At 47.3% G+C, this 24,620-nt stretch overlaps 1 protein-coding gene across 7 annotated transcripts in view; it reads right to left on the bottom strand.

Annotated features, from left to right (window-relative positions):
- Positions 1-7,362: 7,362 nt before the first annotated feature.
- SNX27 (sorting nexin 27) overlaps positions 7,363-24,620 on the bottom strand; it is a 60,498-nt gene continuing 43,240 nt past the window's right edge. For all 7 annotated transcript variants that reach the window (XM_019739999.2, XM_074319076.1, XM_074319075.1 and 4 more), the window contains 6 exons: positions 20,835-20,998; positions 15,471-15,560; positions 9,254-9,403; positions 8,838-8,966; positions 8,376-8,435; positions 7,363-7,557 (listed from right to left, as the gene is read on the bottom strand). In XM_019739999.2, the coding sequence (XP_019595558.1) occupies positions 7,510-7,557; positions 8,376-8,435; positions 8,838-8,966; positions 9,254-9,403; positions 15,471-15,560; positions 20,835-20,998 (641 nt within the window). In that variant the 3' untranslated portion in view covers positions 7,363-7,509. The remainder of the gene's footprint in view (positions 7,558-8,375; positions 8,436-8,837; positions 8,967-9,253; positions 9,404-15,470; positions 15,561-20,834; positions 20,999-24,620) is intronic.

Raw genomic sequence — 24,620 nt, 5'->3', positions numbered from 1 at the left:
CACCAACCCTGCCAGACAGGACAGAATTTGACAGACAGGGAAATGGAGATTTTGGAGGTTAATTATGAATAACTTACTCAAACCTACTAAGGGATGGCTGCAGGAGTTGAACCCACTTTGTCAGACTCCCAACCCATGATGCTCTAGGCTCACAGGACCAGCTAGGTGACCTTTGACCCAAGACAAAGACCCCAAGGAGCATGAAGCAGGCTGGCGGGCTGCAGGAGCCCTGAGGTCCCTCCAGCTCCTAGCCCCTTCTCTGAGCTGCTTTAGGGCTCACACAGAAGTAGCCTTTGACGTCACAGCACGTGGGCTGTTTGCTGCTAGGCAAGTACCTGTTACCCACCTTCATTATGTTCCTGTCATGAACTTGCTCACCTTCCAGCCACGATCTGGTCTCAGGCCTGAGAGGTTCTCTTGAGAGCGCGAGACGAGGAAATCCCACAGGCCACCCCCACCTCCACCCCGTACTTCTGCCTTCTAAAGTGCCCCAAACTAGAACAGTTACAAAGAGAAGCAGCCTGTGAAGTCCTCCAGTAACATCTCTGTGGACAGTTTCAGGGAGAAAAGTCTCTTGGCTCGGTAGAGATCAGGAACAGGGCCTCACATGGAAGGAAGGGAACCCAGTTGGGAGGCCTAGCAAGTACCCTGCACCTGGAACCTCAGTTAAACAGAGACAGGTGTTGGGCGGGGGTGGTCGGGGGGAGGGAGGGTCAGAGATGGGAGGCGGCGTCTGTAAGGAAGACAACAGGAGTTGGTTGTAACGTTATGAGTTTTCTTGAGCTGTCTCACCGAGGCTTCGCTAGTTTCTGGGTCAGAACAGAAAGGTGGAAGGTGGGTTTTAGACCAAAGGGCATCTCCCAGGGAGGTGGGGGTTCTCCTTGGAAGTGGGGGCTGGGAGGTAGTGGAGCAGGACGTCTCCTCCTTCCTGGCTTCCTGCCAGATCTCAGGCCGCCCCTCACACAAACCCTGAGAACTACATTTATTGTCTGTCACTGCTCACTGCTGTCCCCCTTCCCTGCAAGGCTGCAGCCACATTTTCTCCAGAGAAGCAGGTGGTAATTAAGGTTGAATGCTGGGGATGAAAGAGCCACAGAGGGGTATTTTGGAGGAAACAAAACCACCTCGGGGCAGGGATTCTCCAGGTCCTTTGACAGGAAAACATAGGAGGCCACCTGAGACAGAAAAGCAAGTTCCTAGCTTGTTTCTTGTACAAACGCCGATTTTTCTGGCTTCATATTGGCTTCAAAAATATTGGGACGGGTAAGAAGGTGGGGCAGTGCTGTCCGCTGCTGAGATCCACTAACATCTTGGCGCAGGAGAGGCCTCAGTGATCAAATGGGACGGAAGAAACAGGAAGTGATGACAGTGATGCCCTTACTTCAGACCAAGCAGGAGGAAACTCAGACGCAGTTTCTTCTAAGAAAATCAAGTGGCAGCTCACATGTTGATGGCGCAGAGAGAGAGGAGGGGAGGGCACACGAGCGGGCGGGCACAGCAGGGGTTGGGAGAAGCCTTACAGTTAGACATGAGAATATGGTAGGGGAAAGGCCTGGGTAATGCCTTCCATGCACTCCCATCCTGTCTGTATTTTTAGAGCTTTGAGATGTATAAATGTCATGCAAGGTGTCCCATTTCCCTCAGGTTGGACCCTGCTCCTAGCCTGAGCGCCTCAGCCTCTCTGATGAGGGTTTCCTTTGTCTTGTAATTCTCCTACAATGTCAAAGCCTTGCACAGCCTTGTTTCTCGTACCTGTGACTGAAGAATCCCCACTCGTGGCCAAGCCTCCCCCTTCTCCGCATTCAAGAACTTGAGAAGCCCTGGCCCAAGCTCCTGGTTCTTAGAAGAGTCTCACTCTCAGGCCCCCCTGTCCAGTCGATCTCCCTGAGTGGTCAGCCATCTTCCTCTAGCTCCCATAAATGGGGTTCCCCCTCCAATACGTTGCATTCTCTCATCTGCTCAATGAAAACGACCCCCAGTGACACGTCTCTAACCTCATTTTCCTCCTGAACTCAGTTTCTTCCCTCAGACTTCCGCACTCATAAGTGGCACCGCTACGGACCTGCTCGAGCCAACTGTTGACGATGCCCTTCTCTCGCGCCTCATACCCGCTCCAGCTGCGAAGGCCCACTGGTTGTGTCTCTAGAACATCTGCAGTGCGATCAGCACTGTCCAGGTCACCCTGGACGCCGGCAGTGTCCTCGTCCTGCCTGCGTTTCCCCTTCTGCTCGCTTACAAACGATGCTCCATAGAGACCAGCTGTCTTCAGCGAGTTCAGCCAGGTACTGGGTACCCACATGGCCTCATCCACCACTGTATCCCCATTACTCTAAACAGAGCCCAAGACATTGGAAGGTGCCCAGCACGTAAGTCTTAAGAAGTAACAGCTGGACGCCTGGACGCTGCCTCACCCGTCCTGAATCATACTATGGGCCTGCTAGGTCAAAAGCTAAAACGTTTTCTCCCCCAAAGTTTCAACTCTTAAATATTTCTACTTTCTAGGCACCTAGACATGAAACCCTGGGAGCCTTTCCATCCTCTCACATAAATTCAATGTTACTCCGTCGCAAAATCTTTTGCTTCCACAATGTTTCTCATATCCATTTCCCTCCTTTCAGGTGTCACTGCCTCCACTCAGTCAGGAATCACAGCAGTGTCTCACTGACCTTCTGACAGATTCTGAAACGTCAATGTTTCTGAACTACAGCTGATTGGGAAAAACAATAAAACTTCTCTGGTTCTCTCCCCTCCTCCTTTTTTTCCATAGAGCACTTCACCCTGGATTCAAGGTTCTCCCGTGTAATCCCTACACATACCCTAAGTTCTAATCAAATAGGACTATCCGTCTGGACAAATTGCCCCCCCCCCCCGCCATTCCCAGTGACTAATGTCCAGCACGTAACGGCTCAATGAAGTTTCCTGAATGCCTCCTGGTTGCAAACCTGCTCACCCTAACAGTTCACCTGAAGTACCACTTTCTTCCTGACCATTTCCTTACTTACTTGCCTTCATCCAGGGGCCTTTCTCCCTTTTTCTAGTCCTTGGGACACTTAAAGCTTCCACTGTTGTGTCTCACGGTCAGTTCTCTCAGTGCTCAGCTGGCAGAACGTTCTCCTTTGCTTGGATCTGTTGCTGCATCTAACACAACACCCTCGACAATCAAGATTTGTTGCCTTTAACTTCCAGATTCTTTCCTCGTTAGAGCGAAACAATTTCCCCCATTAGGATGGTAATATTTCTCAGATTCCGATTTCTCGACAGGGAGTGAGACCCAGAACATCGTCTCTCTCTGAACTGCCAAACCAAATGTCAAACTCGTCCTCACTCTACGGTCTTCAATCAAGCACGTGGTCGGGGTTGTAAAATACAACAGGAAGGTGCAGAAACATGATCAAGACGTCGACGTAGCACAGACGCCGCGCTTCTCAGAACAGATTTAGCCTGGAACCAACGAAGCAGAGTTCTCTGAAGAGCAGGTGCTCGGGCCACAGCACCTGCAGCTCCTCTGTGACGGCAAAGACCACGCAGGGCAGACGACTGTTCCCAGGGTGTGGGCAGAGGGGACAACAACCCGACTGCCCAGGGCTGTGCTGCACCCATCAGGGGTAACATGCACTTTTCAGGTCACATTCCAGAAAGAACTCTCCCGAGTCATTTGAAAAATGACAACATGTATACATGTCACCGGAGGCAGGGGGACAGTGCTAAGCTCTGTCTTCAGGACGCTGACGGGCTCTGCCTGCGTAAGGCTGAGGGAGGGGAGTCCTGTGGGCCAACATGGGTTTTGTGCAGACTGGCGCAATGGAGTCTGAGATCTGAGAAGAAGATTCAGAGGAGCCACTGGGCACAGAAGGTTAGACAGGGCCTCCCACCTTCTCCTTCCCACCCTTCCTCCCTCCCTAACCTGGGAGAACCGGTCAGGTGTTCTTCCCATGTGCAGGCCGACCTTCTAACTCAAATCCCCAAGGTCCCCTTCACTTCTTCCCACACAACCCGAAGGACTTGTAGTCTAGGAAACCAAAGAATAGTTTCATCAATAAATCAATTTATTTAAAAGAATATGTTACAATTAATTACACTAAGTGACGTTGCCAAACAAGTTTAGAGTGGTGAGCTCTAGAACAAGGAATGAAGGAAACACTGTTAGCCGTTATGTGTCTGCGCATTTTCTCTTCACATTTCTTAAATCACAAATAAAAAATACAAGATACTGCAGTGAAAATACAATTAGAGTTTCTCTCAAATAAATTAAAAGTGTGCATGGCCTGGGGAAAACTGAAGCCCAGCTCACTGGCTTAAAAAGGGGGCAGGATATAAAACTGGAGTCCAAGGTCCGCCGTTGGCCAAGTGCGTTCCCGTAGCCCTCCCCCCTCAATGCCGACCCCCGAGCCCTGGGCTTCCCACACTCCTGAGATTATCGCTTGGACAGAGCTGATGTCGTAGTGTGAGTGTGAGCCAGGCCCGCACGACGTGCTCAGGTTCAGACGAGGGAGAGCTGGGGCGCCGAGGCCAGCCACTGCCTCCATGGTCTCTGAGTAAGTACCCCTCAAATGGACGCTACTGTGACACGAATCTAGTGAAGGAACCAGGCGGCGTGCTGGAGTCCCACAGACCAAATTGTTTCTGCTGCTGAGTTGGTTCAGCCAGAGCACGATGGACGGCGAGAGGGAGGTCGCAGCGGTCCCGCCAGGTCTAGAGACTGCAGACCAACCAGGATGCCGTCCCCTTTAAGGAAAAGTGTGTCCTCAGAACCTGGCCATCAGTTGGCAAATTCTGAGATGAGAGATGTGTCACCTCCTGCCAGTGCCCAGTATGGCGGCTCCAAGCACTGGATTTGGAGCTCCAGGAGTGACCCAGAGCGACTGGGTGACTAAAGGATGGAACCATCTGGCCAGGCACGGGGCTGCTGAGCCCTCATCTAAGTCCTCCCTGAGAGCTCTGTCCAGGGAGGCGCTGCCCTGGGCACACACCTGTGCGGAGCCAGGCGAGGAGAAAGCCGGAGAGCAGGATAAAACTAGAAAGAGCAGAGACCCTAAGCATGGCCCGACGGAAACGTTCTGCAGGGACCTGCATTTTCTCCTGATCCATAAAAAACTCGGAGCGTTTCCCAGAGGACAGAAACTGAGTGTGGGGGGGGGGGGACACGACAGAGACCAGGAAGACCCTGCAGGCTCTGTTGGGGCAAAGCTGGGGGTAGGGGAGCCCTTCCGTTTCCCAGAGACAAATTGTAACAGAAGCCTCCCTGGGCAGAAGCCAGGACCAAGACAGGAAGGAGCAGGGCAGGAGGTGCGGGCCGGGGGGGCGGGGGGTGTCACAGGGCACCGCTCCTTGCCAGCAGCCTGACCCTCAGCTCCAGCCACGCGGAGGCCCACGGGCCTCCAGGCCTCCCCACGCCCCCTCCTTCTGCAGCTGGGGGCTTTGTCAGTGGTCCAGCCTAAAGGAGGGGCTGTTCCTACAGATTCACCCAATCTCCAAAGCACCGTGAATTCTACAGCAGAAAGGGATCCTCTCGAAGGACCTCCACTCTAAGGGCCTCGCCACGAGGTCTCAGATCCGGAGGGCAACATCCGGGCTGTCGCGTGGCCTGCACTGTTCACCCCTACCCCACTCAAAGGTGGTGGCAAAAGCCTCTTTAGCAGCTTGGAGTGGGAAATCAACATATCTTCTTGCCAGGGTCCTGTGGCTCATTATTAAATTCATTTAGGCCAAAGGAAGTTAATCCTGTGTAAAAGCCTTCAAATCAGGGCTCATTCTCTGCAACTGGAAACATTCAGCATTCTGACACTTTGCACGTGACTCCACCTGGGTTTGCAGAAGGGGAGAGAAGACAGCACACCCTATATCATCCTACACTCCCCTGGGGCCAACGGCTGCCAGGGTGACAGAATGAGACAAAGAAAAGTGGCCTCATGATGACCTGCAAAAACAAGTTACAAAGAAAAGAGACTTCCAACTACCCACCCAGCACCGCTCCGTGGAGCTGACTAAAACCAACTGCGGTTGCCTCCCAGTCAGATAAAGCACGAGATGCCACCCTATTGAAGTTTTTGTTTAGAAGGTAGAGAAGGAAAAAGAAAAGGAGGCTGAGAACGCCAGCCCGGCCCCAGAGCCTGGGCTCCGGTCTCCAAAGGTCTGACTGCAAGTCAGACGAGGGGCTCTCACCAGACAGTCTTCCCTTCAGTGTCCTTCTCGCTGAAAGCTGAGATCCAGCCCAAATCAACTATATCGCTCCTGCTCCTCCCTGGGTCCTAGCTGGACCAGAGGGGCTACGGCTGGGCTAGCGCAGACCCTGAGCCAACCAAGCCTTGGGGATACGGGCAGGTGCCTCCACAGAGCTGTTTCAGGAAGTCACGGAGGGTGTAACGGTTATGGGTGGCGAGCGGTCAGGAACTGCGTGGGGAAAACCTTAGGCACATGGCATCTCTGCCTGCCCTTCCCCTCTATGTCCAATCTGTGCCTAAATGTATCAGCTTGACCAATCTCTGGTCCCCAGTACTGTCCCTGCATCAGAAAAGGCAGGGACATAGGAAATGACGACCATGAAGTGTTTCCGGTTCCTGTGGCATCGACCTCCTGGGCCCATCCTCCCCACATTCCAGGCTGGCTGAGGGAAGGCATCCAGGCCCTGGAGAAGCAGGAAGATGTGGAACGCGGCTAGAAAGCCACGACTGGGAGAGAGATGACCCGGAAACTGTCTCGGAATCAGGAGGCCGCACCACGGCTTCAGACTCGCCTGCAGCCCGTGGCCTTGCAGCCCTTCAGAAACACGCCTCTTTCTCCTCCCCAACAGCCTCTTGGAAGATAAAGAAACTATGCTCCTTGCTCCTCAGACTCTGTGGTAACCCATGAGCCAGAATCTTCACTCAATACAAAAAAGGGGCAAAAAAACCCAAGCAGGTTGTAAACTTTTCGAGTCCTTCACGAGGAGAGGTATTTTCCCTGTAAAATATTTTTTTTTTCCTTTTTAAAGTTTGTTTCAAAATAAAGAGAGCAAGAGAGAAGTCATGAATTCTAGTGAAAGGTGTGTAAAAACACAAGCTAAAAAAGGTACTGCCATCAATATGAAATTTAAAAAGAAATATATATATGTATATACGTGCAGCTAATTTGTGTATATATAATTTTTACATACATATATATATATGTCTGAACAGTGCAAATGGATGGAGTTCATAGTTCCAGTTTTAAAAATATAGTACAAGGAAGGAGAGTCTGTTGGTGTGAGGCCCGGGTGAAAGGACGCAGAGACCTTTGGCGACTTGGTTGGGCTTATCTCTTTTCCTGTCTTAACTCAGTGACTCCTCGTGCTGACCAACCTGTTGTTTTCTACCAGCTCAATTCCAGAGACACGAAATTCAGAGGGATTATTAATAATATTTAGTTTAGGGCTTCTGAATATAATGACTTTTTTCCTTTTTCTCTTTTGTGTTAATGGTTACTCTGTCTGGCATGGGAGACGAAAGGGGTAAGAGGATGAAGGTGAAGAGAAGGGAAGGGGAGAAGGAAAGGCTAGGTGGCCATGTCCCTCTGCTGTGACCTCGCCATCTGGAAAATGTTCTGGAAGGAAAAGAAGAGAAGAGTTATTGGCAAGCCCCGGTGTCCACGTCTCCCGCGCCTGAGACCAGCCCTCAAACAGAAACGGACGGTGTAGGACCCAATGACTCGCTCTAACTGGACCTTCCCTGATAGAACCTCCCACCTAGAATCGCAGCCTTTTAGAGCCAGAAGGGACCTTAGAGATTAATTATCTGGCTCAGCCTTCCTGTTTTACACATATATGAAAAGATGAGAAAACTGAGCTCCAGGGAGGCTGGTCTGTACGAAATCAGAGGAAGAAAAGCCGGGAGAGAATCTAGCCCTTGTGTCCGAAGCCCAGCCTCTCCCTACTGTACCAAGAATATCTACTTCCACATTCCTGCCTTTACCTGCTAAACCTCGGAAACATTTTCTTTGACCATAAGTAGCTAATTACTCAGAATCTCCCAGATTCTGCTCCAGCACCGGCATATAGAGATAGCAAAGCAGGAGCAAACCCCTTCCCACACATACATGTTCCTCATTAGCCTGTACAGACTGTTGTGACAGCTGCCCTGCTGGGTCAGGAACAGATTGGAGGGTGACTTGGTAAAAACAGGCAATGGAGGGTCCACGAAGTCACGAGAGGGCTGAGCATACAGCCGATGGCCACATGCAGACGGGACGGGGCAGGGCTTTGTCCAGTCCACCCAGCACCCCCAGCAGTGTCCTGACTCCTACGGGGTGAGCGGTCCCAGAGAGACAGAGACGGAGGTGAGGGTCCCAGGGATTTGGCCAGAGGCCTGGACATTGTAAACAAACAAAGGTGCAACAGTCAACTCAAGGTTGTTTAGAATTACCTCTTTTCTCCACTTGAGCTCACAGAACACCCTCTCGAAGCATTCATGCATGTAATTGAACTGAAAAAACAAAACAAAACAAAACAAAACCTAGCAACGCTCAGTGACTTCTCAAGACCAGGCACCACAGGGCCAAACCACTGAGCTCCTGCCCTCTGTCACCCAACCTTCCTAACCTGCTCTGCCCAGAGACACCGCCCCCACCCCCATCACCACCACCACGGCTCATCTATGACACTCTGGCTCCGTCTAGTGGTGACTGTGCGTCAAGCGGGCTGGGACGCTGCCATCCTAGTCCGGCCCCAAGGAAAGACAGGAAGACCTGGGCCCCGACTGCAGCCAGGTTCAGATCTCAAGACCTCGCTGCCTCTGCAGCTCCCTCCTCTCAGGCATTTATTTAGTTTAAGAAGAACTTGACGCCAATCTGCTTTCCCCAAGCACGCTTCTCCGTCTAGCACTCACATATGGTGTGAAGATTTTAACCCATCGTGGTTTCTTCTCTCCTCGGGCATATTCAAAGCAGAAGGCCATTCCTTCCTCATCTGTATCCCATCGCTGCATCTCGTCCCATTCAAACGCTATGACCTGGTTCTGAACAACCGAAAGCAAGAAAGGACGAGTGAGAGTGCTGGGGGCTCAGGAGAGATGGTTCTGAACCAGGCGCAGGAGAGAAACGAGTGGCGACGTCCACGTCATTGACAGCATAAGGGGCCGCGTGAGGGCGGTGAGGATGAGTGTGGATGCAGTGCCAGGTCCACCCCAGTCAGAACAGTCGCACTTCAGTCCAGCACCGCACCCCAGTGGGAACCAAAACACAGCACATGAGTGAGAACCCCAGGACCCCGTGGGGGGCCCAGCCCCAGCCCGCCCGTCCTCACCTCCAGCTGTCCGTCTTCAGTGCAGGCGTGCAGTTTAAAGTGCGTGATGCTGATGGCTGTGATGACGTGCCCCTTCCTCCTGGAGTCGCAGGCACAGTGGGGGAAGAGGATTTCATTGTAGCCCTCACACGTTCTTAGCATGTTGAGGTACTGGAGAACAAACAGGAAGGGAACCCGGTGTTACTGTGGAACAGCCTCCGCGGAGCTACTGACATGGCACCGGAACTCAGAGACCCCTCTCACCAGCAGCCTGGGGACCCTGCCTCTGGTCTCAGGCCCAGCCCTAAGGTGGGACAGGACTCTGAGACGATCTTTTATCCCACTTCCAACCTTCAACCTCACCCCCTTTCTCTGCTTAAAGAAAGACACACAAAGGAAGCTAGAAGAGACACTGTAAGCAGGACTCCTGGGGCTAGACGGGAACGCACAAGGCCACTTTGGCCCTCCATCTTCACTGTACCTCAGGGCTGGGAATCGAAGCTATCCTTGTAATTCAGGAAAGGGGGCAAAGACTTCACCCCATCTCTTCTCCAATCAAGTTACAATGAGCTCAGCGATGAGGGCTCAGCTACCCCAAATCTCACACTCCTATCATGTCTAAGCTGAAAGAGACTTTAAAAGCTAGTCATTTCACAGAAACACAGAGTAATATGAGAACTGCCGAAGGCCACATAAGTGGCACAACCAGGATGAGAAGCCTGGTTTAATTTGTTGGTCATGGATCTTTTTTCTGTCACCAACTAGTCCCCAAATCAGCCCCACTACCCCCTGGGTCTCATGAAAAAGCATCTGGACCCAAATCAAGTGACATATATGACCCTCACAGGTACAACGCTACCACCAGAGAGGTCTGCGAACTATGGAGTCTAACTCAGCTGTGTCCCTTCTCTATAATTACAGCTGGCCTCTCTCACTCAACTCTATTTTAAGTTGAGAGGAGAGAGTAAAAGAAGACATGTGGGAAGGAGAACAGAAGAGAAATAGGGAAAAGATGATTAAAAAAGAAAAAAGACTCATGGACCTACCCAGAGACGGCCTGGGAACAAGCAAAGAGCCGTGGGCCCAGCTGCATGTCACACAGGAAGAACAGGGCACACTGAGCAGCTGTGCGGAGCGTTGGCGGGAGACAAAGGCACCACAGCCCAGTGACGTAATGAGATGGGCAGGGGCATTAGGAGACACTGGACAGCTGCCCGACCAAGAGAGAAGAAGGGACAGAGGCGCGACACGGACCCCAGGCAACCTGTGGCTCTGGTCCCAATGCACGGCACCGAAGATCGTTGCTACTGCCACCGGCTACTGTCTGGAAAGACTTAACTAAGGGCCCACGTGAAAAATAAACAAAGAACCCCACCACACGCTCCTTTCCCCATGTTGGATTTATTTCTCCTCAGGTAAAATACTAGCAACTTCAACGGGGGACATTGCACAAGTGCAGCAAGAACACAGGGGCGGGGCCATTCACAAGTGCCACCATGTGTCACTGCATCCTTGTTCTTCTCATTTCCCCTTCCCTCTGTCACCCCGCTCCACCCCCGTCACAGCCTCCCTGTAGCAGTGACACACGGGACACTGCCTGGCCCTGCTGTTAGCACCATCAGCACACTGACACCTCTAGCCACTACGCTTTGGTAAACATGACAGTGACATACGTGTACTCATAAAAGAGAACTCTTCGAGGTTATGACAAGAAGCAAAGCTCCGGACAGGAGGCAGAGGGAGATCAAGAGCCTGGGCTTGGATCCTGGCCCGTCACTTCCTGAGTGTTGGGCAAGTTACCTGAACTAACAGGACCTACGTCACGGCCATTCGCAGGCATCCCAGGACTCAGCAGAGCATTTAGTGTGCGGTGGGTACGCCACAAATGATAGCTTACAAAATCACTTTAAAGGCTCTGTGACCCTTGGCCAGAGGGCTCAACTATTTTCTCTCTCCCGAAGGCCCTGTGGAATGACATATATGGAAATGACTTTTTAAAACTCCAGGGGAAACAAGCACGTGCGTGAGACAGATGAACGGCAGGAAGCGGAAAGGTGCTGAAGCTGGGTAATGGGCACGCGGGGGCTAAACGCGCTGTCCTTTCAACTTCTCCATGTATTGGGACATTTCTGCAATAAAATGTTGGGAGGAAAAGAAGAGGGCCCCGCAGCCAGGCCTCCAGCACTCGGTCCGCGGCACCCTGGCTGTCACCGGGGACTTTCCACGTGCTCAATAAGCAGCCAGCTCTGCTCAGAGGCTCAAGACCTCTGCCAAGGCCGCTGGGTGGCTCGCTGCCTTGACACTAGTCCTGCGCGTGTACTTCAACAACAACGGCTCCCGCACAACACACCTGCCGCGCGCTGTTCTTTGAGAGGCACCACTACCGGGGCCTGTCCTGCCACATTCCTAGTTGCGAGTCTGACTATATAGATTTTTGTAAACGCGAGAAACATGCAGACAAGGGAGGGATTAGGAAAAGACATTGGAAGAGACGTGGAGCTGCGCTGATCTTGAACTCGGTTTGTGATCTTGTGTAAGTCACTCTTCTCTGGGGACTTCCCCTGTGCCATCTGGAAGCAGAGAACACTGCTGCCACCCTCTCAGCTCTGATGTAGAGAAAAACATATGCTTTGGAGCCAGACAGAAATGGTTCGAATCCTCATCTAACTTCTGATCTCAGGTAAGAGTCTTCATCTCTCCAACTCTGCCCTGCTCTGCAAAGTGGGGGTGACACCTGCATGGCTGTCATAAGGAGGAAATGAGACTGTACATACAGTGTCCCCAGCAACCCCAGGCACATAGTACGTGTCCTCCCCCTTGAATCAAAAAGCTGATTTATCCCTCCAGATTCAGGAATGTAGTCCCTGAAAGCAAAGGACCTTCAGAGGACTTCCTAATGGCATAGGTTCTAAAAATAACCTGAGTGAAAACGAAGGGCACCTGTGGCCCTGGTGAAACGACAGCAGTAAAGTTGCAATGAGGAAACCTAAGGTTTTCAGAGAGTCTCGGGTCAGGTAGTATTTCTCAGCTTTAAGTGGGCATATCTCCATTCCTGGATTTGCACAAAGCGTAAAGAGAAGAAACATTGAAGAAAGTCTTACCTACGTCCACAATTTCCAAAGTGAATTTTTGTTTTCAAACAGATTTATGTAACGGTGTGTAGCTATATATTTGAAACACAAAATTATCCTGTCCATTTTCCTTCCATGTTAAATACTGAGTACTTCAATATGTATCCTAATTATCTCCCTGATACACACACCACATAGGTGCCGGCCCCCATCAGGCTGAGAAGAGGAAACGTACCGCATGGGACAGTCTGTGACTGTTCAATACTTAGCACGACAGGTAACTACAGAAATAGGACAGTTACTAGCAGACTCAGTACTTAACACCAGAACACTTCGGCAAGTGGGTGAGGTCCATTCTGGGGAACTCGCTGTTCTCTCAAACACCCTGCCGAGGGTCAAACCAGGTCTAAACCAGAAATAAGGGCTTGCGAGGAACCTTAGGAACGAACTCTGCCAAACCCCACAGCAGTGACGCTGAAGCACCTGGAATTTCAGAATCATCAGGGTGCTTCTGTGAAAAATCGTTACAAAAATGCCTACATCCTCCCCCAGGGATTCCGGCTTAGTAAATGTGAGGTGGGTGCAGACACCTGCACTGTGATTCCCACAGGTGAGCTAGGACCACACTCTGAGAAACACCAACTTTCACATTTACTGCCTTGTGTGAAATCACCAAAAATAATGTTGAGAAACACTAACATGGAAATTTCTTATTTGTCAGTTTAACAATGGCAAAGTCAGGCCACTGCAACATAAGGAAAACATGAGTTCCAAATGTCTACTGTTTATGTGAGAGTGAAAAAAAAAAAAAAAGGAAAAAAAGGAAAAGACCAAATCTCTCTAGGATGATTGGATTCTCAACCATCCAAATCTGAGATTCAATCTAACTGTAAAATAAGTAGAAAACAAAACCATTTTTGATCACACTGGGTCTTATACCGATGTCAAAGATATGTGCTGTCCTCTGTATCTGGAGGACACGGGGACTGAACACAGAGCTTATTTAGCTACCAGGAACGCTGGAGTATTCTGTCAAGGTTCTACTTGATAGTTGGCAATCTGAACATCCTACTTGACAGAAAAGAAAGTAGAACTGAGAAGCTTGTTGAATTGCTGAAGTTCTCACAGTGATTTGGCAACTAACTGTACTGATGGACCTAATGTTAGGCCCACTAACCATACCGAGTTGCTACAGAGAATGGTGTCAAGACGTATGGCTCTGAAGGGTCCACGGAGATGGAAGTTTCAATGTGCTGACCACTGAGTAAGCTGGTGTCTTTGAACACTAATACTTGAATATATGAAATTACACTTGAATAAATTTCAAACTTTGGTAGGATTTTCTTTAAAATCTGTAGTATCATAAGGTTAGTACACACTTGTATGTTGGCATTAGGTTTTCAAGACAATAGAATTCCATAAAAGTTTAAGCCCATTTTACACTCAATTTGAATGACCCATGGGGAAACGTATCAATGTACCAACTGCACTCAACATTCTCACCTGGGTGACTACAGGATACAAATTTGAGTCTGAAAATGATTTCACAAGAGATCACGCTGCTTGTTAAGTTCCGACTTTCTGTATTTTGCCACAGAAGAACACAAACCTATTTGTGTCTCCAGCACCTTGCACTGTGTGTGCCTAGCACACACTTGGTGCTCGGCAAGTAGTTTTGGTTGCATGCGTACACGGAAGAGAGCGTGTCTGGGTACTGCAAGTGCAAACACCCAACACATGTTCCGTCTGTCGTGGTGTTACCAGAGGCCACTGGGAAATCACTTTGCTTCTGGTGGCTCCGGCCCAGGTAGAGAACCGCTGCAGATGCCGATGGCCCCACAGTATTGGGCTCTTTTCACCAAGAAGCTGCGAATGTGCTGGTCAGAATCGTGCAGTAACATATGGAAGACAACGCCAGTGTCTCAAAGGACAGGTGGAAGCTGAGTTTTAAAATCCTGTCTCCCATATAGTAAAATGCCCTTAACCGAAATTCTGCCAAGTTAATACACTTTTTCTGTTTAAAATACTGTGTGTTGCTTATGTCAGCCTGTTGCTATGCACAACATTCGTAGATGGTTCTCTGATCTTTGGCAATTTTCTAAGGCAAAGCGATTTCTTCCTTTTCATCATATAAGTGATAATATAACTGTCCCAGCTAGACGTAAGACCATGGCTGAGTTCAATGGTTGACTTGCGTATTCTTATTTCAACCCAATTAATTTAGATGGATGAACATTCCCTCATAAGAAGTGCACAGAAGGTACAAAGAAATTCAAGTGATCTATAAAATTATTACCAATGCAATTACTGCCTAGTGTGAAATCATGAAAAATTATAATTGGAAAAATTTCAACTACGTGTGAATTTGCCAAGAAAGAAATTTTAAAATGCTATGAGTGGAAGTTCTGTAAGTGTTCTTTACACATTTTATTTCTGACAATTTCCATCTTGTATTTATGGCAGATACAAATTGAAAACTAATTTTGAGACATTTAAGGAATATTCTAGGCAGCCCTCTCTAACAGAACTTCCTGTGATGATGAAAACGTCCTATCCTAGCTGTCCAATACCATAGCTAGTACTCACATGTGGCTAGTAAGCATCTGCTATGTGGCTAGAGCATCTGAGGGAATGAATTTTAAATTTTATTTAATTTAAATAAATTTAAAATTAAATTTAAACAGCCACATGAGGCTAGTAGCTATCGAACTGAACAGTACAGCTCCAGGATATCATACTAATCAAAAGTGTTAATAAATGTTTAAGCAACTGCAGAGGTCGAAACTGCAAAAACAAATGATTTTGCTACTGCCAGATCACAACTAAAATAATTTCTAATGTTAAAAACCTAAATATCAATTCTTACGGAATTTTAATCATGTTAAACGTTTTGCACATCTTTGGTTTTAGAACTTTTTCTATCAAAAAAAATTCCATTTGGTTATTAATAATAAAGTTATATACCTATAGAGAGCAAAATAATCTCTGTGTGCGCTACGTGGAGGAAAACAGTGGACTTTTTACACCAAGGTCTGTATCCCCGCTCCTTTTCTAAAATTAGTTAAGCCACTGACCAGGCGGCAACATCTTTCAAAACTGACTGGAACAACAGGTTTAAGAGATAAGAAGCAGCATTTCATAGAGAGATGATGGGGACGTAAACTTACCATGACCATTTTCCTTTGTTCATACAGCTTCTGTAATTGGTAGGACTTTTCCTCTGCTTTGATGTAACCTTTCTTCACATCATCGACAGCCTGACACCAAAACAAGGGCAGGGAAGAAAGGAATGTAAAAATCAACGTCAAGTACCTTCGTGATAAAAACAGAGGCACGATTTCACCGTCTGAAGAACTCTTCCACGTGGACCATCATCGTCCCCAGTGAACTCGGCCACAAGGACACATTTATGGGAATAGGTAGCATTTATGAAGTGTCTGGTATGGGCTCCAGGATGTTCTAGGCACGTGAGGAATCTGGTTTCTCAGGTTAAGAGATTTAAATTCTTGTTAATGTATACGTGGGAAACAATTAGAAGACACTAAAAGACAGCATCTAATACTGTAGTGAAGGTAACAGCGGAGCAGCCAAACTGTGTGGTATAGACAGTGACACACGCAGTGGAACAGGAGAGCTCGCTGCTGGTTGCAGTTCTCAAGGAAGCCTTGGCTGGATGTCAGGAAACAGGAATGGGTTTGAGCTTAAATACAATTAGGAGACAGAGGTGCCCGGTTTAAGTAAAAGGGTGCATGGTGGGGGACAATGGAAGATAATGCTAGAGGGGTAGGTTAACAGATTAGGGAGGATCCTAAAAAGCGGGCACAGGAATTTAGCCTTCCGGACAGTAGGGGGCTAAAATAAGCAATACAATTTTATTATTTTGTTTTAAAAAAAAGAAGATCGATTTGTATGAGTGCCGTATGAATTAAGCGAAGGAGGGAACAAAGGGAGACCGACGATGTTGTGGTATTTGAAGCACGGAATGAAACAAGGCCTTAAGCTAGGGTGGTAGCAATGGGAGGAGAGGAAGTGATAAATCTCAGACCATGAACGGCAAAAATCCCCAATGGGACCTGATCCAGACATAATCCGCTAATTCTAAATGAGTCCTGGTTCAGCTATATGAAATATGCACCCTCTTCCCAACCTCACTGCACCCCAAGAAAAAAATTAAAATCTAAAGGAAGGGGACACTGATCATTGGGAGGAAAAAAGGAACAAATCATTTCTCCAGGGCCCTGGCACTCAGAACCTAACCTCAGGGAGTTCCTGCCAGGACAACTCTACACAGGCACCAGGCCGGGGATGACGTGAACTGCCGACTTCCTTAAGGTAGCAGCAATCGTTCCCCACAGTCTTTTAAGGGAAAATAGTTGCATAACAGAATGAGTTTAGGATTGAAGTCAAAAGACCAGTTCACCTTCTAGCGCTGGCCCTACGAGTGTGCACGTTAGTGAGTCACTTAAGCCCTCTCAGTCTGTAAAACAAGACTGATACTCATCTTACAGGCAGACAACAAAATGAGACAACAGGTGTTAAGAGTTTTGTAAAGTATAGATAAATAGTTGTTACTGTATCATTGCTATTGGCATTGTTTAGCTGTTAAGTCCTGCCTGGGACCACCTACTCCACCTCAGTCATAACCGTACAAACCAGGGCTCTCTTGGCACAGAGGCTCGTATGCAGAGGACATGCGCAGTAAGAATGGCCACACAATGACCTGGGAACCTGAAGACTTCATTATTTATCACCGAAAGACTTGGCTGCCCCAGACCAAATTTAAACCAATTATTGGAAAGCCAGGAGAGAAGAAGGAAAGCAAACAAACAAATACTGTTCTATCTATTCAGTTTCCTACGTAACAAAGTATTACTTAGCTAAGGGAAAAGACTTTTCTGATGACCAAATAAAAATGCTGTTATTTATTTCGTTCGCATCCCCAATACCTAGATTGGCTTCGACTCTGAATAGCACTTAAATATTTGATGAACATTTCCCCAGGGCAGAGGTGGGTCAGAATGAACATCTACTGCAGCCACTCTAAGTGAGCTACTGGGGCAGTAAAAACCTTCTCTCCTCCTCTCATTTCTAATCAAGATTATACTGCTTGACTAGCCCTGAGTGGAAAACATAGATATCATCAAGTAGAGTCCTCTTTTTCTTAATTGAAATTGTTCTTGTTAAAGTAAAACATGTACATAGTTTTAAAAAATTACAAGTATTACTAAAAGGCTCCTAATAAAAACAGCAGTCTTCTGCTCCCACAGCCTCATTCCACAGAAGCAACTAATTTTAATCACTGTCAGCAGTTTCTTAGAATATATTCCTTCCATAATTCGCTATGTCATGTTTACACTAGTAATTCCAAACTTAGCGATTTTAGACAATGTTGACTTCCTGTGTTAAAAATACTGTCTTAGCTTTCCTATACCAGCCAAGCACTCCTACCTCTTCTTCCTCCAGCCTCTCAATAAAAATTAAATCAATATTCAGTATTATTATAATCAATACATTATGACAAGCATGTAAATAAATACTGTTCACAACTAACTCATGTACTATATACTATGACTTCCTTTCTTGTATAAGCTTTTTCCTGATGGTAACTGCCTCTCGTTTTTGTTTGTAACTTTCCATATGACTCTTTTTCCCCCCTTCCTCTGCCTCCCCCCCACTCTGGTTCAAGCCGTTGTTTCTCAGTCTAGTTGTGTAGGACACAGCTCCCTGGCCCATGCAGGTGTTATGGGCCTTGCCCCCCACCCCCAGCTGAGGCAGTTGGTCGCCAGTCATGGGTTGGCTGCTCACAGCAGCTCTCGCCAGCTGCCAGCCACTCACGATGGCCACCGGCCACTCATGGCGGCACACAGTAGCCCACGGCAGCACAAAGCAGCCCATGGCAGCTCATGCCAACCTCCAGCTGCTCACGCAGCCCAGCTCCAGGGAGAGCCGTTGTTCACAATCCTAGCTGTAGAGGGCGCAGCTCACTGGCCCACGTGGGAATCGAACCAGCGACCTCGGCCTTAGGAGGGCGGAACTCCATCCACCTGAGCCACCGGGCCAGCCCTCCATGTGACTCTCACCAATTCTTCCACAATAACCAAACACCAAACTCCTCTCGCTTCATTCAAGTATTTATCTGGTAAAAACTGTTGACAGTTCTCATCGGCTGTTATCTCCTCTCCTGTTCTTTGTTCTTGCAGGTTTATGCCTTTTAAATTTCCATTACTATTATTTTAGTGAGCCTTCAGGAAGGAGCAGATTACATAAGTGTTCAGTCTGCCAGGTTTAGCCAGACTTGAAATATATCCTACTATGAATTTCAACCTTATTAATTTTAGGGAAAAAGCTCATTATCATCAGTATCTAATATTTCATCAATTCTAAGGTGCACATTTTTTCACATCTCTAAAACTGGGATGCATCTTACAATCAATTATGTGTCAGTTTAATTAGTAGCTCTTTTCTCTTTCTTAGCAGTACGAAAAATAGTGCATCTTACAATGGACGGCATCTTGGAATTGAAATATATTAGCTAGTCCCACCATCAATATATGATACAAACATAACTAAAATTAAGGGAAAAAATGTAATATTATTTTCCAAATGGCCCAATTGTTATAGTCAATCAAGAAATCATTTGAGCTCTTCTGCCATTTTGGGAATGTAAAATGATGCAGCTGTTATGGAAAATTGTATGGCGGGTCCTCAAAAATTTATAAATAGAATTACCATATGATCCAGCAATCCCAATTCTGGGTATATTAAAAGTAGGATTTTGAAGAGATAGTTACACTCCCATGTTCATAACAGCATTATTCATGACAGCCAAGAGGTAGAAGAAACCCAAATGTCCATCCACAGATGACTAGATAAACAAAATGTGATATACACATACAATGAGATACTATTATTTTACCCTAAAAAGGAAAGAAATCCTGTCATATGCTACCACGTGGTTGAGCCTTGAGGACAGTATGCTAAGTGAAATAAGCCAGTCACAAAAGGAAAAATACTGTGTGATTCCATTTACACAATCAGTACAGAGCTCAGCAAAGCAGTGCTAAGGATTTACCCAATGCAGGGCGTGGACTTGAACCAGACATTCTGACTCCTAGCTAATGATTCTTCCATTTCACCAATACAAGGAAAAATGTTCCATTCATAATTGTAATAAAAGTATAAAACACTTAGGAATTAATTTAAGGGGCATACGTGAAACATAAAACTACAGAACTTTATCTGGGGAAACAAAGGAGGAGTTGAATAAATAGAAACATTATGCACTTTGTTGGGAATATTACATTTAATAAAAATGGTGATTCTTCTTCAGTTAAACTGTAAATTTAACAAAAACCTAATTATAATAGTAATAGGATACTGTATAGTATTATCAAATGAGTTAAAAATGTTAAAAGGGGGGCGGACGGGTGGCTTAGTTGGTTAGAGCGCGAGCTCTGGGCAACAGGGCTGCCGGTTCGATTCCCACATGGGCCAGCAAGCTGCGCCCTCCGCAACTAGAATGAAGTCAATGAGCTGCCGCTGAGCTCCCTGGTGGCCAGATGGCTCAGTTGAGCGCGGGCTCTCAACTACAAGGTTGCTGGTTCGACTCCTGCAAGGGATGGTGGGCTGCACCCCCTGCAACTAACAACAGCGAATGGACCTGGAGCTGAGCAGTGCCCTCCACAACTAAGACTGAAAGGAGAACAACTTGACTTGGATGGAGCTGATGAGTCCTGGGGAAAATACACTACTGTTTCCCAAAAAAAAGTCCTGGAAATACACTGTTCCCCCCAATAAAGTCCTGTTCCCCTTCCCCAATAAAATCTTTAAAAAAATATTTAAAAGGAAGTACAAGACTAAAGATAGTATTCACTATATGGCTCTGCTATAAATCTATGATTTATAGAGTCATAATATAAACACTGAATATGGATTTAACAAATATTATAATTTGCCTGTATTAAGAAGATGAGAGAGATGAAAAGGTATAGGTATTACTGGGAATGGAGGATGAAACAGAGCCAAAGTCTCATCTTCTATGGTGGGAAGTGAACAGATATTGCCCGAATCTGAAAAATCAAGTAGGAGCAATATAACCAATTTCTAATAGAGACATGGAAATAAATATAAAACAAAACAAAACAAAAAACAAAGCTAAAAGAGGTGGAAGTGGTTGCCTAAGGAGGGAGATGAAAATAAGTGGGGGCGACTAATATTTTTCATAATAACCTGTATAGAACTATTTCAATTTTATGTATGTAAGATTTTGATGAAAATTTTCTGAAAAGGTTCACAGCCATAATGCTCATTTTCTGTTGTTTAAAAATATATTAACAAATATATTTAAGCTCTAGGACATCGTCACTTCTTAAACTTATTTATCTTTTGTGAAATGAGACAGAACATTTTACAAATTTAACTATGATCCAAGAGGCAAAGCAGGTTACCGAAGGATTCATAGTGAATTGGCGAATAACCCACTCCATACAAACAAAGAAATCAGGCCTTTCCAGGAAGATCGATTTACCCACCTGATGAAAGAAGTAGGTAACAGCGAGGTCATTGTCATTTAAGAGGATTTCTTCTTCTGTCGTAAAAAGCCACTTTCGAATGGTCAGGCAGGTGCCTGGCACAGCTGATGTGTAATTCTGGACGTACAGTTTATGAGGAAATTCATTAGGTGCCAGCTTACGTACTAAAGAGAAGACAAAAGAGAAAGCTAGAGTGAAAAGCTATGTAAGGAATTTTCCTAGTGTAAACTGCAAGTAATGTGTAAACCAGCAGATCACAAAAGGTAGGTTATCACTAACCAGCACATCTGCGTAGGTCCATCCAGGAACTCTGCCGTGGGATCACAAAATCACCATTTGGCCAAATCTCTCCCTTCTAACTAGGACTCTGGCCAGTCGGGCCTCGAACTGACTGAACTCTATCACCTGAATGACAGCACCTACTACAAGCTCAAAATAGCTGGTCCATTTTCTGGTAAGTAACAGCGATGTCCACTAAGGTTCTTTAAAGCAAGCCTCACCTCTTGCCCAGCTACGGGGCATTCAGAGTCCCTCATGTGGCAATTTTCGATGAACTGCTTCTATTGTTAATAGCTGAAGGCTCTTCCACCCCACCCCCAATCGAGACATTTATCAAAGTTCAAAGTGTCTTCTGAGTAATGTGACTTCCTCTTCTAACAATACACAAGCAGAATAAAACAATACCACTTTGATTTGCACATTGTTTTTTTTTTTTTTGAAAGACTCAGTTTTCTTTCCTTGATGTTTACTTGGTTTTACAGCACCGCAAAAGACAGATTTAATATTTCACATTTTATTTATTAACTAAAGCTTAGGAAAAAGGGTAAGATTAGAATCCAAGTGTCCTGGTTCCCTAGCAATCCTTTGTAACATTTATATCTGCCCAGTTTAGACTGTAGGGAGTTGGGAAGAATAGAGATAGCTGCTTCAGGGGGAATCCAAGTTGTCCTACTTGACCTGGGACGGCAAGGCAATCCCAACCTACCAAATCTCCCCCTTTCTGGCATGAGGAAGGCCTGAGCAGTCAATATTATCTGTAATTTCTGGCCTTAGCCCTGTGTATTACATATGACGTGGAAAGGACCCATAAGCCATAGGAAATCTATGTCCTTCAGAGCAAGCACTTAGACTTCCTCCCCTTTGTGGTCTTAATGAACCAATGAGACCACCACCCCTAGCTGTTATAAAATAATATGTAAGAGAAGCTTCCTGTCATCATGCAATAGAATTTCCTAGAAAGAGGATATTTATTTACAAAGAACCTTAAAGACGGGCATTAAAGCAATGGCCTTTAAGCAATTTATCTCTTTCTACCTCCTAAAACAAAAAGCTATTCTTGGCTTCCTCTCAAGATGGAGGAGTAGGTAAACGCTGTGCTTGCCTCCTCCCACGACCACTTCCAAATTACAACTAAACTCAGAACAATCATCACTGAAAACCCCCTGAAGTCTAGCTGAACAACTAAGAACATACAGAAGAAGCCACATGGAGAGTGGTAGGAGAGTCAGAGACACTGAAGGTACAACATGAAGTGTACCAGCATTTGCATCATAGGGGTACCACATCCATGTGTAACTGTTAAAAATCGGGAGGGATATCTCAGCTGTGGAGGTCGCCTCTGAGGAGCAGGGGATCCCAACTCCCCATGAAGCTGCTCCCTAGCCCAGGGTTCCAGTGCCGGGAAGAGAAATCTCCACAACTTCTGGCTGTGAAAACTAGAGGGATGGTGGCTGAGTGAGATGGATGGCAGCTATACTCCCAGACTCTCCTCTTACAGGGCCTGCACACAGACTTACTCGCTGACAGACTCACTCACTCTGAGCTCCAGTGCAGGAGTAGGAGCTCGCAAGGCGCCAGGGACATATGGGGAGGAACTGAATTGTCTGGCATCAGGATGAGGGCTTTGGGGGGCAGCTTTCTGCCAGACAGAAGTGCTGGCAGAAGCACTGTTCTTTTGTTGAGCTCTCCCCACTCCCAGTGTGCACATGCAGGCAGGCGCCATATCTGAGTCTCCATCAACGTGGCTGACATTGTTCACCCCACCCTGGTGATTCCCTGAAACCCCACCCCACCCAGCTTGAGAGCCCACCTAAGCCACTTCCAGTGGCTTTTCCATACAAACAGCCTGTCTTGGCTCATGTTACAGACTTTCCTAAAATCTCTTAAAGGTTCACAAACCCCAGACAAGCAGCATCTGGCATCAGCATGCCCCATATCTCTTGCTTAGCAGCCCCAAGCCTGGCACTAGCGGCAGCCAGCCTCAGTTCACAGCTTAGCCTCTTCCAGGGACCTCCAAGCATAGCACAGTTAGCAACCATCTGCAGATCACTTTGTAGTTCATATCAAGTGGCCCCAGGCAGGGCACAGGCAGCACTGACCTTGGCCTGCACCAAAGCTCCCTTACCCCAAGAGGATCCAGAACTAACACACCTGGTGGCCAGCCTCAGACCACACCAGAGTACCATCCAACCACCTCCACAAATGATACACCCAAAGGGTAGACTCAGCAGGCACTAGAGCCCCACTAAAGTGAATCCTGCGCCACAGGGTCAGCCCCTGCACAGCAGCTCCTCCACAGTAGTCACAGCCAGTCCTCACAACCAATCAGCCAGAGGGTGAATCCCTCCCACTGATGTGCCAACAGCAACCAAGGCTCAACTACAACAGGAGGGCACACACAACCCACACAAGGGACACTCCTGGAACACCCAACTCAGGTGAATAGGGAGACTGCATCACTGGGCCCCACAGGACACTTAATACATAACGTCACTCTACCAAGACCAGGAGACTTAGCAGCTCTACCTAATACACAGAAACAAACACAGGGAGTCAGCTAAAATGAGACGACAAAGAAACATGTCCCAAATAAAAGAACAGAACAAAGCTCCAGAAAAAGAACTAAACAAAATGGAGATGAGCAATCTACCAGATGCAGAGTTCAAAACATTAGTTATAAGGATGCCCAATGATCTTGGTAAGAACTTCAACAAATGGGAAACATAAAAATGGAGATAAAGGGGCCGGCCTGGTGGCTCAGGTGGTTGGAGCTCCGTGCTCCTAAGGCTAAAGGCTGCCGGTTCGATTCCCACATGGGCCAGTGGGCTCTTTGAACAAGGTTGCTGGTTCAATTCCTCGAGTCCCGCAAGGGATGGTGGGCTCCGCCCTCTGCAACTAAGATTGAGCATGGCACCTTGAGCTGAACTGCCTCCCGGATGGCTCAGTTGGTTGGAGGTGCAGGCTCTCAACCACAAGGTTGCCAGTTTGATTCCTCGAGTCCCGCAAGGGATGGTGGGCAGCGCCACCTGCAACTAAGATTGAACACAGCACCTTGAGCTGAGCTGCCGCTGAGCTCCCGGATGGCTCAGTTGGTTGGAGCACGTCCTCTCAACCACAAGGTTGCCAGTTCCACTCCCGCAAGGGATGGTGGGCAGCGCCACCTGCAACTAAGATTGAACACAGCACCTTGAGCTGAGCTGCCGCTGAGCTCCCGGATGGCTCAGTTGGTTGGAGCACGTCCTCTCAACCACAAGGTTGCCAGTTCCACTCCCGCAAGGGATGGTGGGCTGTGCCCCTGCAACTAGCAACGGCAACTGAACCTGGAGCTGAGCTGCGCCCTCTACAACTCAAACTGAAAGGACAACTTGAAGCTGAATGGCACCCTCCACAACTAAGATTGAAAGGACAACAATTTGACTTGGGGGAAAAAAAAAAAGTCCTGGAAGTACACACTGTTCCCCAATAAAGTCCTGTTCCCCTTCCCCAATAAAATCTTTGAAAAAAAAG

Source organism: Rhinolophus sinicus, linkage group LG14 (genome assembly GCF_036562045.2).
Source record: "Rhinolophus sinicus isolate RSC01 linkage group LG14, ASM3656204v1, whole genome shotgun sequence".
Classification (NCBI taxonomy): Eukaryota; Metazoa; Chordata; class Mammalia; order Chiroptera; family Rhinolophidae; genus Rhinolophus; species Rhinolophus sinicus.
The sequence above is the reverse complement of the archived record's forward strand: the minus strand, read 5'-3'. Positions and strand labels throughout refer to the sequence as shown.